Raw genomic sequence first — 20683 nt, 5'->3', positions numbered from 1 at the left:
TGATCATCTGAAATCTAGGAAAGTAATACTATTTCTGCACAGGCAGGCAAACTAGTGTAACTGCTGAGATCATAAGCTAATAGTTAAGCAGTTTCACAGGCTGCTCTCAGTACCAAAATGTACTCTTCATCTGTATTGTCTGTACAGACTGTACTTACTTGTTTTAGAACAAAATTAAAATTCTGAACAAGGTCAGAAAGCTTCAGAATAAGTAAGGAAAAAGGAGGTTCAGATTCAGGCCTAGTTAAAACTTCAGATACCTTGACACTCCATGAATTAAACTCCAGTATCCTAGTAATACCTATAGATTCAGTGCTTTCTTTCTGACAGTGGTTGGTGGGGAGAGGGGAGATGGGGGAAGGGCTGCTTAATGGGTATTGACAGTTCCTTTTGGGGTGATGAAAATGTCTTGGAACTAGGAAGAGGTGACGGTTGCACAGCACTGTTTATGTACTAAGTGCTACTTAACTGTACACTTTAAAATGGTTAATTTTGTATAATGTTAATTTCACCTCAATTTTTTTTAAGTAAATATTTCTTAAAAAGAAAAGAAAAAGATACAAGGCTTTTTCGCAGAGATGGACTTCACTTTGAAAAGGCCCCCAAAGTACAAAGCCTACATACCAGCAGCGAGGTTGAAGAGGGTCACTCCCACTTCACATAAAGCCGCATGGAAAGCTTACAGGATTCCCTCATATGAACCTTGGTTACAATAATGGCCAATTAAGTGGCATTTACCACCAATATGAACTCATTTCAGTGAGAATGAGAAAGCGGGAAAATGTTTGGCGGGAGTTTTTTAAAAGCTGCCCCACCGATTTAGAAATCACCTACGAGCAATAGAGAACACCACGGGGGAAACGGTAGGAGCCATATTTTTTTCTGAACGGTTTTTGTCTTGCGGTGACTGTACTCGTGAGGATTCAATAAGCCTCAAACATTACCTTTAAACCTAGGTGCTTAACTATAACGAATGCATTTGTCAATGGGGCAGCGTCTCACAGGAAAATGCGAAAAGCCAGCCTAAGTCTCTTTCTGTAGCGACGAAGCTTGAGCACAAGGATCACCGCCATATCCACTCGACGAAAAGCTCCCTCCACCAGCCGAGGAAGACGCAGCTTCGGCGGGCACTCCCGCCACACAGCGCGAGCTGCGCCGCTGGGCTTCCTGGGATTTGTAGTTTTAGTCAACCCTCCGTCCCCTTTGTTCAGGCGGTATGTGGTGAACCAGAAAACTACAACTCCCAGAGCTCTCCGGGGTGGAGAGCGCACGCGGCGGTGACGACAGTGGCGGAGAAGACCCGGAGAGGCTCTGCGTTGTGGAGTGGCGCTCCTTGGACTGGTGGCGGACTGCAGGCTGCTGGCGCCGCGGCTGAGGAGAACGGCGAGTGGGTTCGGCATTTCCCGTTGGGGTCTCCGCAACGATGAGTGCTGCCAGAGAGTCCCATCCGCACGGGGTGAAGCGTTCAGCCTCCCCAGACGACGATGTAAATAACAATGGCGGAGTGGTGGAGGGTTGAGGCCTACTAAAGGCTGGGGTAGGCCGGGAAGGGTGGATGAAGACGGAGGAAGCGTCTGAGGTGACCTGAAGGGGGAGGGCCGAGGGAAAGGACCCAGAAGAATGGGAAATATCCCTTTTGCTTAATTTGAGTTGGAATGTTTGAAGAGGTCCGCATGCTAAGAGCCGGAGGCCTGCGTAGGAAGGGGAATCGAGGAAGGAAATCCTGAATGGTTGAGAAGTGAAAGAGCTTAGTCAAGGGACCATGTTTGCCTGTTCGTGGGCTGATGAAGCTTCTTTATGGGGCCTTTCTATTCAGTAGAAACGGCAAGATCCTCCCTGTTTTAGGCTTAAAATGCTGCTGTGATAAAGTCAAGATGTTCATGCAAATTTGGACAGATTTTTCTGGCCGGGATTATTTTTGCAATGTACTGTTAAGAGTTAAACTTAACTGTACTATTAAGAGTAAACCAATAAAATATTGAACGGAAAAATGGTACCAGGGGAATAATTTGGTTCTGGCGCACCGTGCTGAGGCCTAATACGTTGAGACGTAGAAGCCCGTTTCGATGTCAAGTACCTCTTTTCCCTCTCCTCCCTCCCCCTACAGTTGCCAGTTTAAATTGCAAAGCATTCATTCCTTAAAGTAAACCATTAAATATTTACTGCTGTGCCAGGTGTTGGGAATTCAAAGATGAATAACTGTGGTGTTTATCCTAGGCCTTTTGTGTGTTTGTACTAGCCCCTAGCGCGGTGTCATGGATGCTGCAGTAACCAGTAAACGTAAAACTGGGTCCTTCATACAATGGATAAATGCCATAGAAACGTTGATGGGGAAACTGGGGGGGGGGGGCCGATGGAGAGGTCATAGTTAAGAGTGAAGAAGGGAGGACATCTAGTTTTCTTTAGGTTGTTTAAAGTGCTGTCAATTTCTGAATGTGTAGAGTTTATTTTCTATAGTGCAGTTGAGTTCCTTTTATAATATTTTACATTGCGAACTATAGAAAGCTCACTGAACGCTGTTAGTGCATCAGTTGTAGCAAATGAGATGATGTTAAGACTCATCCCTCTTTGGGTAAGTGGTGGGGTTAGGTCCAGAATAGTAAGGCTCTTTACTGAAATTGATTTTAGCTGTGCAGAAAGATTAGTAATCAGTAAAGATTTGGGGACAAATAGTTATATAGTGAGATTTATTCATTCCTGCTGTTCCTCCCTACAACTGGTTTTGAGATCTTTTCTTGTTAATGTGGTAGGCCAGTACCTACCAGGAATGTATCTAGGCTTTTGAGTAACTTGGGTGCCCTTTTAAAAACTATTACATTGTTTTCCTCCTGGTATTTAACTGTGACTTGATTGCTAGAATGTCAAGCACCTGTTTTGCTAGAATCAAAGAAATAATCTTTTTGACACAAAACTCTAGGTGATATTAGGTAATTTAACAAAGTTAAAGGGATTAAGTAATTAAATCTCTACAGCTTTTGATGGGATCAGTTTAAACTAGATGACCTTTAAGACCTTTTCCAATCCTATAAGCATTTTCTTTAAAAGAGGTGGTTACAGTTGCAATTCAAGATTAGGTCCTAGGACCTTCACACGTTATCTGAAAAGGATTATGTTACTAATTCTATATTTTAGTGCAATACAGCAGTAACTTGTCCCTTGACGGTTATTTTTTTTTTTAGTCAGTTTCTTTAATATTAATTTTATTTTTGTTGGTAATTGGGAGTTATCTTTAAGTGCTTGTGTTTTTAATCTTTTAAGCATAATATATATTTTTAATAGATTTATTCTATTTATTGGCTACGTTGGGTCTTTGTTGCCGTGCGCGGGCTTTCTCTAGTTGTGGAGAGCGGGGTCTACTCTTCGTTGCAGTGCAAGGGCTTCTCATTGCAGTGGCTTCTCTTGTTGCAGAGCACAGGCTCTAGGGGCACAGGCTTCAGTAGTTGTGGCTCACGAGCTCTAGTGCGCAGGCTCAGTAGTTGTGGCGCACGGGCTTAGTTGCCCTACGGCATGTGGGATCTTCCCAGACCAGGGCTCGAACCCGTGTCCCCTGCATTGGCAGGCGGATTCTTAACCACTGCGCCACCAGGGAAGCCCCAGAATATAATATATTTGTTTTTTAAATTTATGTCTACGTTTAGAAAATAACCCAATTATAGTGTGTAGTTGGTCAGCAATTTCTAATAAACCTCTGCATGTAAAAGATAATCAAAGTTTTCTTTGCCCACTGACCTCACACATTTAATGGGGGTAACAAATCATTGAATCCAGTTGTAGGAAAACGCTGACAATGGTAGAAATAAATTCTAAGAGTTACTACAGGGTGTACTGAGGAGGAGGTAAATTGACTGCTGTTCTATAATAAGGGTATTAAGGATGAAGCCAACTTAAAAATGGTTTCATTGGTTTGATTAGAGGGGAGAATTGAAAGCTATCTTTCAGGAAGTAAGAGGAATGGGGAGGTTAATTTTAGTAACTGGTGGAGAATCTCTGAGAATGTATCAGGCACCCATGTGATTTTTAGAATGCAGCACTTGAGCAAGGTACTTGCTACTCTATGCCAGGTCCAGGGAACAGTGATTTAGTGAGAATCAGAACTTAAGCCTCACTGGTACTTTGTTTTTTGGTTTTTTGTTTTGTTTTAACTATATTGAGCCAGAAACAGTTAAGAACTAACTAGTCTATGAAAAAATATGAACTGTCAGATGGAAAGAAGTAGAGATTTGGAATTTAGGTAGCCAAAAGGAATAGCCATAAGTGGGTGTCCAGTATGGTACAAATACTTCAACTCTCATATGCCCAGGAGGGATGGTCATCATTGTTTGATATATGTATTATTCTATTAGTCTTTTATGAATAATATTCAGAAGAATAAAAGGATAGTAAAAACAACTTTATTAGAAATTTTGATATGAACTGAACCATAGCAAACCTAGTTTCCTTGATTTTTCACTATATATATACCCAAAATGTTTAGCATTTTCTGAATATAGCTAACAGCTTATCAGTTGTCATGTGTGAAACTGAAACATATAATTTCAGATTTCAAATATGTTTCTAATAGATTTTAGCTTTATTTTAGTTCTTGGATTTGCATCATCAAAATATGATACTTGAAGAATTTTTTTGAAGTGTTTTCATTGCTCATAGTTTTGTGTCAAACGGGATTTGTCTTCTTTGCTCTATAATTGCAAAACATTTTCATTTTTAGATTATAAACTCAATTAGAATGATCAATCCAATGAATGTTTTTCATTTCTATATTCCTTCTAGTCACCTGCCCTCGGTACTTGTCTACTTACAAACCATATCAAGTAAATTTTGGTGTACAAATATCATAAAAGATGATATTAAATAGTCACATACCTCTTTAGAAAAACGGGATGGTCCAGGCTGTTGTAGCAATATTGCAAAATATTGCAAGATGAAGTTCTTCCTATTGAATGGCTTTCTAGATGAAAGTACCATATATTTTGTTATTTTGTCTCTCATTGACTCCCGGTTGGAGAAAAGTTATCTAGTATTTCATCATCCAAAAACTCATTTAATTGCAGTTAAGTTTGCCATTATCATTAGTTTAGACACTACCTGTCATTTTGCATTCACCTTGTTATTCGTCTAATAATTGTGAAATGCCTTCTGTCAGTTTTCAGTTTTTTACTCGGTTGTCATGAGTAGAAATTAAAATTTTCAGCTGGGTCCAAAGAGAGCTAGAAGCATACAACAGAGGGGTGATGTCTTCTTGAAAGATGATGCAGCACTTTGGACAACACGATGAGAAAACTTTTCTACCACTTTTCTATCTTATTATTTTAGTCATTTTTAGCATATTTGGGAATGATTAATGAATTATAATGAAATAATTCTTAAATTTGTTTCAATATGTAGGGAAAAATATCGCTAGGATTCCATAATATATATTAGATTTATAAAAGGGTTCAATAGACCCATTTGATAATTACAAGATAGAATGAGTTCTATTCTTTTTTTTAAAAAAATTAGTAAATTTTCTCTTTGTTCTTTGGAAGACCTTTAAGTAAGAATAAAAGTCCTAACAGGTACTTCCCTGGTGGCACAGTGGTTAAGACTTTGCACTCCCAATGCCCGGGGCCTGGGTTTAATCCCTGGTCAGGGAACTAGATCCCACATGCATGCCACAACTAAGAGTTCGCATGCAGTAGCTAAGGAGGCAGCCTGCCACAACTAAGACTGGGCCCAACCAAATAAATATTAAAAAAAAAAAAGTCCTCACACATCAGTCCTTACAAATAAGGAAAGTGTTCAAAAAAGAAACTAAAATTGGGTCCAGTTGACTCTGATATTGTACTGTTCTTTAGAATATCAATATAGCCAGGGTTTTAAGTTCAGTTAACAGCTGTAGCAGCCTCCTGGGTTCAAAGTATTAGGTACCCTAGGGCCCTGCAAGGCTCTAAGGCAGTAGGTCTCAAAGTGTGATACCCTACATCAGCAGCATCAGCATCTCTTAGGAATTTGTTAGAAGTGAAATAAATCTTCAAGCCCCACCCCAGATCTGCTAAGTTTGAAACTCTTGAGGTGTAGCCCAGCAGTTTGTGTTTTAACCAGCCCTCCAGGTAATTCTTATAGTATAAACTTTTGAAAACCAGATCTCTGGCTGCAAAAGAACTAAAGGACTTTCCCTTAAGGTAACAGAAAAGGAGTATATTCTAATTCGAATATTATGCATATGCTTAACTTCCTAAGCAAGAGTGAGTCCAGTTTATAGTGAAAACTGACAGGGGGAAAAAGCTTGGGATTTACTGGTAGACTCTAAATTTTTAAATATTTATTACTATGCAAAAAAGATTAATTGGCTAATTTCTTTTCCAGCTTGGATCTAGCAATTGGGAGGCAGCAGACTTAGGTAATGAAGAAAGAAAACAAAAGTTCTTGAGACTTATGGGTGCAGGAAAGGTAAGCATCAGACAGAATACATTTTTACCTTTTCTGTGAAAATAATGCCCTTTTTTATGTATGTTAAGTGAGAAAGAATGAATACACTTGGATCCCATTTTACTGTTCTGCATGACTACTTTAGGCTTTCGGAAATATAGCTGACCTCACTGAGCTGCTTCTAGGATTCTCAGTGCCACTGGGTGGTAATGTTTAGAGACTGCATAGAGAAAAAATTTGGTTTGAGGAGACTCGTGGAAGAAAGAAAACGTGAAAGTTCATGATTTGCCATCTGTTAGCCTGATAATTTGATACAAGGTACTTCTGGTCAGACCATTTGGTAGGTCTTTCATATTTTATAGTTCCTTCCAGCCCTTGAAGTAGTAGCCAAGGGAATAGCCTTTGTCAAAAACTTAATTTTAAAAATGTTCAGTATATTTTGAAATCTTTTTCAGTTCGATTAACGTAATAGAAGATATAAAATATAGGTGCCAGGAAACATCACGTGTTGGAAAAAACTCTTGTTCCTAGCAATTAATTTTTACATGCAAATACAGTGATCTCTAAATACTGATTTTTTTTTGTAAGCAAGTACATTTATTTTCCTAACACTGTCCCAGTAATCTTTCTGCAAACCTGATGTGGAAGAAAAAGGAAAACTTTTTTCTCTTTTAAGCTCTTTAGAAATAAGTTCTGCCCTTTGTTTTTTATTTGTATGGGAATGCATTTTACCAACAGCTGTTGACTACTACATGCCAGGCACTGTACTAGGTCCTGGGTGGGGGGGTCACGTAGATCAGTAACATAAGTTTGGAGCTATCATGTGCTGGAGGAAACCAGATAATGACAATATAGAATTATAATTGCTATGGAAGAGCTATGCACATAATGCTGTGGAATCAACAGGCAAGGGAAGCTCACTCTGGCTTAGCAGCACAAGAAAGCTTCCCAGAAATAGAATTGATCTGAATCTGAGGGGATTAAGAGTTAGCCAGCCTAGAACAGTAGATTTGGGCATAGGGAGAGATCATGTAAGATGTTAAACCCTATACAAAGGAAGCATTTGTATAATATCACATTAATCCAGATTTCCCAATAATTTGTGATTTGTCATAGAAAGTAGTCTGAAGTTTCTCTTGGTTCATGCAAATAAAAGATTTTGCTAAGGATATATAAAGTAATAGTTTAAGGGTATGCTCAACCTAGTAGGATCACATTTCTTTAAGTACCTAGGAAGAAACACCCTAACATAAAATGTATGAAATTTAGCTACCAATAGTCAATTGTATCTCAATAAAACAGGGCGGGGGTGGGTGGAGAACAAATTGAACAATTAAAAAAAAAATTTGGCTGCTGATCAATGGGCATAGCATACGTTAAATTCTTTGCTAACAAGTGCAAAGATCATAGCTTTGATCTTTTACGTAGGCTGTTTAGATTTATGCTATTTTGTGGCCCCAAAGTACATTCCTAATCCTAGCCACTGAGTATTTTATTGGTCACAGGGAGAACCAGCTGAGAAAGTATGATAGACCAGTATAATACTATCATCTTAGAATAACTTGATGCCATTATGTATATTCAAATCTTGTTATGAGGTGTCTTCTGCAATAAAGGAACAAACTACTGAATTATTGATTTGCTTTTGTGCTAATAACATGTAAGGCAATAAGCATTAATGCTTGAACCTTTTCAGGAGTATCATCTTTGGGTATGGAGAATGTGTCATGATTTCACAATAGGGTGATTTGTTATTTACTATATACACAGATAATTGGTTAAGATTGCTTTGCAAAGTCAAATTTAATCTCACTTTCACTCAGTTTTAGTGAACAATTTCCCTTTTTTTTCAGTTGGTTTTTTTTTTCTTAATTGAGGTATAACTGATTTACAATGTTGTATTAGTTTCAGGTATACAGTGAAGTGATTCAGTTATGCATATATATAGATAGATTGATATTCTTTTTCAGATTCTTTTCCATTATAGTTTATTATAAGATCTTGAATATAGTTCCCTGTGCTATATAGTAGGACCTTGTTGTTTATCTATTATATATATATAGTAGTTTGTTAACCCAAAATTCCAAATTTATCCCTCCCACCTCCTTTCCCCTTTGGTAACCATAAGTTTGTTTTCTATGTAAGTCTGTTTCTGTTTTGTAAATAAGTTCATTTGTATCATAATTTTTAGATTTCACATGTAAGTGATATCATAATATTTGTGTCTCTCTGTCTGACTTCACTTAGTATGATACTCTCTGGGTCCATCCATGTTGCTGCAAATGGCATTATTTCATTCCTTTTTATGGCTAAGTAGTATTTCATTGTGTGTGTGTGTGTGTGTACCACTTCTTCTTTATCCATTCACCTGTTGATGGACATTTAGGTTGCTTCCATGTCTTGGCTGTTGTAAATGCTGCTGCTATGAACATTGGGATGCATATATCTTTTTGAGTTAGTTTTCTCTAGATATATGACCAGAAGTGGGATTGCTGGATCATGTGGTAACACTTAGTCTCTCAAGGAACATCCATACTGTTTTCCATAGTGGCCGCACCAATTTACATTCACACCAACAGCATCGGAAGGATCCTTTTTCTCCACACCCCCCTCCATTATTTATTATTTGTAGACTTTTTGATGATGACCATTCTGATCAGTGTGAGGTGATACCTCCTTGTAGTTTTGATTTGCATTTCTCTAATAATTAGTGATATTGAGCATTGTTTCATGTGCCTGTTGGCCATCTGTTTGTCTTCTTTGGAGAAATGTCTATTTAGGTCTTCTACTCGTATGTTGATTGGGTTGGGTTGTTTTTGTTTGTTTTGTTTTGGGTATTGAGCTATATGAACTATTTGTATATTTTGGAAATTAATGCCTTGTTGGTTGCATCATTTGCAAATATTTTCTCTCATTCCATAGGTTGTCTTTTCATTTTGCTTATGGTTTCGTTTGCTCTGCAAAAGCTTTTAAGTTCAATTAGGTTCCATTTGTTTATTTTTGTTTTATTTCCATTACTCTAGGAGACGAATCCAAAAAAATAATGCTGCGATTTGTGTCAAAGAGTGTTTGGCCTGTGTTTTCCTCTAGGAGTTTTGTAGTATATGGTCTTACATTTATGTCTTTAATGCATTTTGAGTTTATATTTGTATATGGTGTTAGAGAATGTCCTAATTTCATTCTTATGCATGTAGTTGTCCAGTTTTCCAAGCACCACTTCTTGAAATTAGTGGTCTTTTCTCCATTGTATATTCTTGCCTCTTTCATCATAGATTAATTGACCATAAGTGCATGGGATTATTTCTGGGCTTTCTATCCCGTTCCATTGATTTCTGTCTGTTTTTGTGCCAGTACCATACAGTTTTGATTACTGTAGCTTTGTAGTATAGTCTGAAGTCAGGGAGTGTGATTCCTCCAGCTCTGTTCTTAAAATTGTTTTGGCTATTTGGGGCCATACAAATTTTAAAATTATTTGTTCTAGTTCTGTGAAAAATGACATTGGTGATTTGATAGGGATTGCATTGAATCTGTAGATGGCCTTGGGAAGTATAGTCACTTTAACAATACGGAGTCTTCCACTTCAAGAACATGGTATATCTTTCCATCTGTTTGTGTCATCTTCAGTTTCTTCTATTAGCATCTTATAGTTTTCACAGTACAGTTCTTTTGCCACCTTAAGTAGGTTTATTCCTAGGTATTTTATTCTTTCTGATGTGATGGTAAATGGGGTTGTTTCTTTAATTTCTCTTTCTCATATTTCATTGTTACTGTATAGAAATACAACCAATTTCTGTATATTAATTTTTTATCCTGCAACTTTACCGAATTCATTGATGAGCTCTGGTAGTTTTCTGGTGGCATCTTTAGGATTTTCTATGTATAGTGTTATGTCATCTGCAAACAGTGACAGTTTTACTTCTTCCTTTCCAATTTGGATTTCTTTTATTTCTTTTTCTTGTCTGATTGCTGTGCCTAGGATTTCCAGTACTATGCTGAATAAAAGTGGCAAGAGTGGGCAGCCTTGTCTTGTTCCTGATCTTAGAGGGAATGGTTTCAGCTTTTCACCATTAAGTATGATGTTAGCTGTGGGTTTGTCATATATGGCCTTTATTATGTTGAGGTAGGTTCCCTCTATGCCCACTTTCTGGAGAGTTTTTATCAAAAATGGATGTTGAATTTCATCAAAAGCTTTTTCTGCATTTATTGAGATTGTCAACTGAAAAAGTGCACAACCTAGAAGTTGAGAATTATGTTTTATTTGGCGGATTTTCTGAGGACTTAAGCCTAGAAGATAGCCTCTCAGATTGCTCTGAGGGACTGCTCCGAAGAGGTAAGGGAGGAACCAGGATGTATAGGAGTTTTGCAATAAAAACTGGATAGTTGGAACATCAAAAGATAACTGTTAATTAAAGAAACTGTTAAGGGAAACCAGACATGTCAAGTTAATGAATTTAACACTTTTCTACATCTAGGAAGATGCAAGACTGGACTCATTGAAATCATTCATTTGATTTGCACCTTAACTATCTAGGGCCAGTATCCTTCTTTTCTCCATTCTGAATCCCCACAGGGTGCACGGTTGGGAGTAGCTGCAATGGCTGCTGGTTTGATGGCTGCAACATCCTTTGTTTACTGATAGGGCAGCATTTTTCATTCACAGTGCTTCCCCTTGATCATAAATTCAACCAACATTTGGGAAGCATTTCATGACCAATTTTGTCCCACAGTGCTAGGAAGGCTCATTCCTAGATCAGGCAAAGGTTCTGTTGATAGGCCACTCAAATTTTTGGATTAGGACCTGTTAATAATCTAAAATTCTCTGGATCACCTATCTTGCTAGTCTTCTATGACCTAGAAAATGTTTTCTCTTGTTGCTTCTTTTCATACGAGAGTTGCACTGTTACAGTTATCCTGTGTAGAGTTTTTTATATACATATATATATATATTTGTGTGTGTGTGTGTATGATCAACTGTTTCAAGACCTTTAGCCATCATTAATTTTTTTGGAGACCTGGTTACACATTGGGTAAGAGACAATCTTATAAACTAGACAGGATAATTAATATAGTCAGTAACATTAATAAGGTCATAGTACGGCAGAGAGAGACACAGAGCATAAACAATTCAGGAACAAAGAGAACAAATTAAAACAATGATTAATAGATAACTAATAAGAACCTGCTGTATAAAAAAATAAATTAAATTCAAAGAGAAAACAGTGATTAGTATAACCAGTTGTAATCTGGTCACAGTAAACCATCAAGTCCATAGGAGAGCCAGGTGGAGAAGCCAAATATGGAAGGATTAGGTAGAGAGGAAAAAATATGTTTTGTTTTTGTTTATAAAAGAATACTTGATCAACTTGTAGGTCATAGCATAACAGAGGAAAAGTTTTTCTGGAAAACAAAGAGGAAAAGCCAATATATTTCCCCAAAAAAGTCATAAAGTTATAAATCATATTTATAAATTCATTCAGTCCCATGTAATTCCTGTTGATTTGGATGAAGTAGTCAGGTTTTACATTAGAGTTTTGTCATTTCTTACCCAGTTCAGTGGTATGATGTAAAAGTTATCAGAAACTTATACTTGTTAAAAAGTCCTTTTTATGAATCATCTTGAAGATCTTCCTTTTATAAAAGCATCAGACTAAAACAATGACTATTTATAAATGACAGGACTTAAAATGCCATGGTTAAAGATCTGATTACAATGCAGTTGACAAGGAACTTGGATATTTCTATAATAACTAGAATTATGATTGATAACATTATACCAGGATATCTCAGATTTTAGTAATTTCATATAAATTTTGGAATATCTGTATTAATGACATTTATACATACAATATAACATAAGGTTCATCACTAGTTACTTGGCAGTGCTTTGCAAGTATTGGTTGGCCAAAAAGTTCATTTGGTTTTTCCATAGGTTGTCTCTAGTAGCACTTAGTTGTCTTTAACTTCATTCGAAACAATTTTGTTAGATTGTATTGTGACAGTTGTCATATCAGTGTGCATTTTAAAAAAACTTTATCAAAACTGGTGAATTTTTGTGTAGCCATTTTAATATTGAAGAGAAAAAAAAGCAACAGTTTCGGCATATTATGCTTTATTATTTCAAGAAAGGTAGAAACACAACTAAAACGCAAAAAAAGATTTGTGCAGTGTATGGCGAAGGTACTGTGATAAAGTACCTTTGACTGATTGAATGTGTCAGAAGTGGTTTGCAAAGTTTTGTGCTGGAGATTTCTCGCCGTACGATGCTCCGTGGTCAGGTAGACCATTTGAAGTTGACAGCAATCAAATCAAGACATTAATTGAGAACAGTCAATGTTACACCACATGGAAGATAGCCTACATAGTCAGAATATCCAAATCAAGCACTGAAAATCATTTCCACCAATTTGGTTATGTTCATCGCTTTGATGTTTGGGTTCCTCATAAGTGAAAAAAACCTTCTTGACCGTATTTCCACATGCGATTCTCTACTAAAACCTAACAAAAATGTTCCGTTTTTAAAACAAATTGTGATGGGTAATGAAAAGTGTATACTGTAGAATAATGTGAAATGGAAGAGATCATGGGGCAAGCGAAATGAACCACCATCAGTCACACCAAAGGCCGGGCTTCATCCAAAGAAGGTGATGTTGTATATATGGTGAGATTGGAAGGGAGTCCTCTATTATGAGCTCCTTCCAGAAAACCAAATGATTAATTCCAAAAAGTACTTCTCCCAGTTAGACCAGCTGAAAGCAGCACTCGACGAAAAGCATCTGGAATTAGTCAACAGAAAATGCATAATCTTCCATCAGGGTAACACAAGCCTGCGTGTTTCTTTGATGACCAGGCAAAAACTGTTACAGCTTGGCTGGGACATTCTGATTCATCTGCCATATTCACCAGACATGGCACCTTTGGATTTCCATTTATTTTGGTCTTTACAAAATTCTCTTAATGGAAAGAATTTCAATTCCCTGGAATACTGTAAAAGGCAGCTGGAACAGTTCTTTGCTCAAAAAGATAAAATTTTTAGGAAGATGGAATTATGAAGTTGCCTGAAAAATGGCAGAAGGTAGTGGAACAAAACAGTGAATACGTTCAGTAAAGTTCTTGGTGGGACTTCCCTGGTGGTCCAGTGGCTAAGACTCCACACTCCCAATTCAGGGGACCCAGGTTCGATCCCTGGTCAGGGAACTAGATCCCACATGCCCCAACTAAGAGTTCACATGTTGCAACTAAAGATCCCATATGCCACAACTAAAAATCCTGTGTGCCACAACTAAGACCCAACACGGCCAAATAAATATTTGTTTGTTTATTTTTGGCTGCATTGGATCTTCGTTGCTGCACGCAGGCTTTCTCTAGTTGCGGTGAGGGGGGCCGCTCTTTGTTGCAGTGCACAGGCTTCTCATTGTGGTGGTTTCTCTTTTTGTGGAGCACAGGCTCTAGGTGCACAGGCTTCAGTAGTTGTTGCTCGTGGGCTCTAGAGTGCAGGCTCAGTAGTTGTGGTGCACAGGCTTAGTTGCTCTGCGGCATGTGGGATCTTCCCGGACCGGGGCTCGAACCCGTGTCCCCTGCATTGGCAGGTGGACTCTTAACCACTGTGCCACCAGGGAAGTCCCTAAATATTTTTTTAAAAATAAATAAAGTTCTTGGTGAAAATGAAAAATGTGGTGTCTTTTGTTTCTACTTTAAAACCAAATGAACTTTTTGGCCAACTGATTAATTTATCATACCACATAAGCTAATTAGTTTGACATTGCTCTCTGAGGTGTCTTGGTTCCTTTGAAGCATCCCAGAGTTAGCTGGAGGTCAAAAGAACTTTAGAATTTGATATTTGGGAAGTTTGTCAAAAATACCAACACTTGGTCAAATAGGATCATATGTCACTGAAATAATACTTAACCACAGTGACAAAAGATTTCAAAAGCAAATATAGATCACTTAAAGACAGAGAAACTCACACAATCCATTGTCAGAAGCAGTGTTCTAAGAAACCTTTGTTCTTTAAACAGAGGAACCAAATCCAATCGTGTACCAGTCTACTTTTAATAACAAAATCCATTTACATAATTAAATTCATTCTGAGTTTAGTCAATCCTGACAGTGTACAAAATTCTTTTCTCAGGGTTCCTTTTCCACAATCCTTCCATCACTTTCTATATCCGTATTATTTTGTCTCTTACTTTTCTCATCTAGAAACAACTAGCTCTAGGACAAAATTATTTTCTTTTCCCTTAACAAAATGCAAATCCATTCCTCATACCTTCTTTGTTCACAACACACTTATTTTTCTAGCATACTGAACTGTTTTTCTGTATTATTTCTAGTAGCTTTAATTTCATATTTAAATTAGAATTCTCAACCCTTAAAAACTTTGATTTCTAGTGAATACTAAGAAGTAAGCAATTATGAACTGTCTTTTACATTAGCGTTCTGTAGATTGGTGAACATAAATACCAATTTTTATAAAGTTTCATCTCAATTCTGCCAACTTTTACACCTTTAACGTTAGTTTCTCTTAGGACCCAATCAACAAGTCTTGGTATTACAAGGAGTCCTAGAAGCTTTCCTTGCTTTTATTCTCTGACCATTTTATCTATTTTGTATAAAAGGCTCTGGGGTCCCCAGTGAGGGGTTGAGCCAACTGACTCAGGCCCTTTTGTCAACTTGATTAATTGGCCTAATTGTTGCCCCAAGTAATTGTTGGTCAGGTACCTCAGTGTAATTTTCTTCCACCATTTAAATATATATATTTTAAACAGGGGTAAATAGAGCAGACTTGCTTGGGGTCCTTTAATGTTGGGTACCAATACAGTGGAGGGGGGGTTCCATTTGGCCCATTGAACCTTAGGAATGTTGTATCAAGATGTTTTGTTTTAATCCCATTAACATTCATTTTATTTATCCCATTTTAAAGTAATCATCTTAAGATTTCTTTATCCATTTGGGATAAGTTCCATTAAAAAGTTTACCTTGTGGGGAAAGAGTCTCTAGACTTTTCCTTTGGTTTTTTCTCTTATTTTTCTGTTAATCAACCTAATTAATTATTCTAATGTTTTTATTAGCATCTGTAAGATCCATTGAGGGAAAGCAGAAACCACAATAAGGTCTCCCAAACCAGTTTTTTTGGTTTGTTTTAAACTAAGCGAGTTCTTAGGTAAACCATTATATATTTTTTTCCCACCTTTAATTTTTTTTTCCCATAGATATCAATAAAACACCTGTTTATAATGAGAGTTCTCTAAAAATTTACCAATTTAGAAGTTTCTCCAATTTAAAGGATCTGTCGTCTGGCCATTAATGAGATATATGTTAATAGTGACTTAAACCAATAGGATGCAAGAGGCTTCCCCACAGGAGAGTGTGAAGGATGCAACCTAAACAGATCCAGAAAGTTTACTCCCAAAAATAGTCTAAGAAAGTAAAGGCCCTCACTAAACAGGCTGACGCAATGAAGGTTAAGATGGCAAAAATTCAGACAAAAGCCTGCTCAGGGGGCTTCCCTGGTGGCGCAGTGGTTGAGAGTCCGCCTGCCAATGCAGGGGACACGGGTTCATGCCCCGGTCTGGGAAGATCCCACATGCCGCGGGGCGGCTGGGCCCGTGAGCCATGTCCGCTGGGCCTGCGCGTCTGGAGCCTGTGCTCTGCGGCGGGAGAGGCCGCAGCGGTGAGGGGCCCGCGTACCACAAAAAAAAAAAAAAAAGCCTGCTCAGAATCTCAGTCTATTCGATTGGCTGCTAAATGTACACCATATGTGTACCTTCTGGATGACAGAGATCAAGTGCTCAAAACACACACATGCACGCGCCTGAAGATCAGATAAAACATTTACATCTCAAAGACACAGGAGGAGGAATGCAACTTCCCCCTAGAAGGGCTTTTGTTTTTTTAACATCAGAATTCTGAAAATATGTTTTTATCAAGCCAACTTTTTCTAACATAGCTGCGTATACAGTAAAAGAGCTCCATTTAGTCATTTTCAGAGCAAGATTTCCTTTATTTACTTGCAGGTATGAGCTCTGTACATACACGAATCTGGCTAGAGTGCTAGTTGGAGGTTGGCTTTCTGACGCCCCTCATTTCTCTGAGAGAATCTGTTTCCCATTTGAACTTGAATTTCTCAGGCATAAAATTTTATTAGTGCACTTTTATCCTGACACATTCCTGTCAAGATAGCCAATTTGAGGAAAATGTCAGGTAAACCTCTTACCTAACCAACCGTTCAGCTGAGACTGCTCAGTATCTTTCAAACTGAGGAAATCCTGGTGTCTTTCAATTGAGTTACCCTAGTATCTTTCAGGTAGGGGGCACTTTCTCCCAATGTCTTTCAGCTGGGCTCCCCTAGTATTTTTCAACTAGCAGGGGCCACTCCCCAATATCTTTTAACTGGGGAGCCAGTACCTGTTAGACACCGCCAAATAAAACTCAGGATCATCAGCCAGTAATTGGGAGATACAGGAACCAGGAGGGACTCACCCAAATTCATCTGGACTCTGCAGAGCCGGATGGGCACAACAGGCCTCTGCTGGTACCAAGGCCCCAGTTCCTTGTAGAGTTCAGGCAAAGCAGAGACGTCTGCTCTGAGTCCCTTCCTGGTCACCAAAACTGTCAACTGAAAAAAATACACAGCCTAAAAGTGGAGAATTATGTTTTATTTGGCGGATTTCCTGAGGACTTAAGTCAGCCTCTCATATTGCTCTGAGGGACTGCTCCAAAGAGGTAAGGGAGGAGCCAGGATATACGCATTTTGCATCAAAAACTATGTAGTGGAAACATCAAAGGATTACTGTTAATTAAAGAAACTGTTAATTATGGAAAACCAAACATGTCAAGTTAATGAATTTAACACTTTTCCACGTGTGGGAAGTTTCAAGAGTCTGGACTCATTGAAATCATTCCTTTGATATACACCTTAACTATCTAGGGCCAGTTTCATGCTTTTCACCATCCTGAATCCCCTCAGGGTGCACAGTTGAGGGTGGCTGCTGGTTTGATGGCCACAATATCCTTCATTTACTGATACAGCAGGCCACAGCATCTTGTGAATACAAGATGATCATTTGGTTTTTATTATTCAGTTTGTTAAAGTGGTGTATCACACATTGATTTGCAGATATTGAAAAATCCATGCATCCCTGGGATAAATCCCACTTGATCATGGTGTATGATCTTTTTAATGTTTTGTTGGATTCGGTTTGCTAGTGTTTTGTTGAGGATTTGTGTGTCTATGTTCATCAGTGATACTGGCCTGTAATTTTCTTTTTGTGTGTTATCTTTGTCTGGTTTTGGTATCAGGGTGATGGTGGCTTCATAAAATGAATTTGGGAGTGTTCCTTCCTCTGCAGGAGGTTTTAGAAGGATAGGTGTTAACTCATCTCTAAATGTTTGACGGAATTCCCCTGTGAAGCCATCTGGTCCTGGACTTTTGTCCGTTGGAAGTTTTTAAATCACCGTTTCAACTTCAATTAGTTATTGAACTTATTAGTTATTAGTCCCTTCATATTTTCTATTTCCTCTTGGTTCAGTCTTGGGAGATGGTACCTTTCTAAGAATTTGTCCATTTTTCCTAGGTTGTCCATTTTACTGGTGTATAAATTGGTTGTAGTAGTAGTCTCTTGTGATCTTTTGTATTTCTGTGATGTCAGTTGTAACTTCTCCTTTTTCATTTTTAATATTGATTTGAGCCCTTTCCTTTTTTTCTTGATGAGTCTGGCTAAAGGTTTATCAATTTTGTTTATTTTTTCAAAGAATCAGCTTTTAGTTTCATTGATCTTTTCTATTGTTTTCTTATTTCTGCTCTGATCTTTATGATTTCTTTCCTTCTGTTAACTTTGGGCCTTATTTGTTCTTCTATCTCTAGTTGCTTTAGGTGTAAGGTTAGGCTGTTTGAGATTTATCTTCTTTCCTGAGGTAAGCTTGTATTGCTATTAACTTTCCTCTTATAATTGCTTTTGTTTTCTGTTTTTTCTCATTTTGTTTACTTATATATATTTTATTGAAATATAGTTCAGTTACAATGTGGTGTTACTTTCTGGCATACAGCAAAGTTATACTTTGCTGTACTATATATATATTCTTTTTCATATTATTTTCCATTATAGTGTACTACAAGATATTGAATATAGTTCCTGTACTATACACTAGGACTTTGTTGTTTATTTTATTTTTTATTTTAATTTAATGTTTATATTATATTAGAGTAAGGTTGATTTACAGTGTTGTGTTAGTTCAGGTGTACAGGAAACTGATTCAGTTATAGATATACATATATCCATTCTTTTTCAGGTTCTTTTCCCATATAAGTTATTACAGGATGTTGAGTAGAGTTCCCTGTGCTATACAGTAGGTCCTTGTTGATTATCTATTTTATATATAGTAGCATGTATATGTTAATCTGAAATTCCTAATTTATCCCTCCCCTCCCACCTTTCCCCTTTGGTAACCATATGTTTGTTTTCAAAGTCTGAGAGTCTGTTTCTGTTTTGTAAATAAGTTCATTTGTATCATTTTTTTAGATTCCACATATAAGTGATAGCATATGATGTTTGTCTTTTTCTGTCTGACTTCATTTAGTATGATAATTTCTAGGTCTATCCATGTTGCTGCAACTAACATTATTCTTTTTTATGGCTGAGTAATACTCCATTGTATATGTGTACCACACCACAGTATCATATGAGATTTCTCTTTCTCTGTCTGACTTACTTCACTCAGTATGACAGTCTCTAGGTCCATCCGTGTTGCTGAAAAGGGCATTAATTCCTTCTTTTTAATGGCTGAGTAATACTCCATTGTTTACATGTACCACATCTTCTTTATCCATTCCTCTTTCAATGGGCATTAAGTTGCTTCCCTGTCTTGGCTGTTGTAAACGGTGCTGCAATGAACATTGGGGTGCATGTATCCTTTCAGACCATGTTTTTCTCTGGATATATGCCCAGGAGTGGGATTGCAGGGTCATATGGTAGCTCTATTTTTAGTTTTTAAAGGAACCTCCATACTGTTCTCCATAGTGGCTGTACCAGTTTACATTCCCACCAACAGCGTAGAAGGGTTCCCTTCTCTTCACACCCTCTCCAGCATTTATTGTTTGCGGATTTTTTTTTTTTTTTTTTTTTTTTTTTGCGGTATGTGGGCCTCTCACTGTTGTGGCCTCTCCTGTTGCGGAGCACAGGCTCTGGACGTGCAGGCTCAACGGCCATGGCTCACGGGCCTAGCCGCTCCGCGGCATGTGGGATCTTCCCGGACTGGGGCACGAACCTGTGTCCCCTGCATCAGCAGGCGGACTCTCAACCACTGTGCCACCAGGGAAGCCCTGTTTGTGGATTTTTTGATGATAGCTGTTTTGACTGGTGTGAGGTGATCCCTCACTGTAGTTTTGATTTGCATTTCTCTAATAATTAGCAATGTTAAACATCTTTTCATGTTGGCCATCTGTATGTCTTCTTAGGAGAAATGTCTGTTTAGGTTTTGTATTGCTATATTCTTTTAGTTTTCACTTGTCTGGGAAATTCTTTATCTCTCCTATTCTAAATGATAATCTTGCTGCATAGAGTATGCTAGGTTGCAGATTTTTCCCTTTTAGGACTTTGAATATATCTTGCCACTCCCTTCTGTCCTGGAGTGTTTCTATAGAGAAGTCAGCTGATAGACTTATGAGGGTTTCCTTGTAAGTAACTCTTTTTCTCTTGCTGCCATTAGAATCCTCACTTTAACTTTTGCCATTTTAATTATAATATGTCATGGTGTAGCTTTGCTTGGGTTCATCTTGTTTCCGACTCTGTTTTTCTTGTACCTGGATATCTGTTTCCTTTTGGTTTGGGAAGTTTTCAGCCATAATTTCTTCAAATGCATTTTCAATCCCCTTTTTTCTTTCTTCTCCTTCTGGGATCCTATTATGTGTAGATTGACTTGCTCTATTTTATCCCATAAGTCTCGTATATTGCTTTCATTTTTTTTCACTTGTCTTTTTGTCTGCCGTTCTGATTGGGTGATTTCCATTATTCTGTCTTCCAGATCACTTATTCTTCTGCATTATTTAGTTTGCTATTTATTGCCTTTAGCTCAAGTTTTGTCTTGGCAGATGAGTTTTCTAATATTAATTGGCTCCTCTTTATAGTTCTAGTTTCTTGTAACAGTGATCTGCATTTCTTCTGATAGTCTTTGTTAATTCCTTTAGTATTTTTATTACCTTCTGTTTGGACTTGGGGTCTAGTAGACTGGAGAGGTGTTTCATCGTTTGTACTTCCAGGGGATTTCTCTTGTTCTTTTA

At 37.8% G+C, this 20683-nt stretch overlaps 1 protein-coding gene across 2 annotated transcripts in view; it reads left to right on the top strand.

Moving 5' to 3' along the window:
• The first annotated feature begins 1264 nt into the window (after positions 1–1264).
• C9H11orf58 (chromosome 9 C11orf58 homolog) overlaps positions 1265–20683 on the top strand; it is a 29541-nt gene continuing 10122 nt past the window's right edge. Inside the window, exons 1-2 of one of the 2 annotated variants that reach the window (XM_060159602.1) lie at positions 1265–1486; positions 6346–6429. In XM_060159602.1, the coding sequence (XP_060015585.1) occupies positions 1424–1486; positions 6346–6429 (147 nt within the window). In that variant the 5' untranslated portion in view covers positions 1265–1423. The remainder of the gene's footprint in view (positions 1487–6345; positions 6430–20683) is intronic. The other variant, XM_060159603.1, reaches the window with a different exon arrangement.

Source organism: Lagenorhynchus albirostris, chromosome 9 (assembly GCF_949774975.1).
Source record: "Lagenorhynchus albirostris chromosome 9, mLagAlb1.1, whole genome shotgun sequence".
NCBI lineage: Eukaryota > Metazoa > Chordata > Mammalia > Artiodactyla > Delphinidae > Lagenorhynchus > Lagenorhynchus albirostris.
Note: the sequence above shows the minus strand (reverse complement) of the source record. Positions and strands in the feature narration are given on the sequence as shown.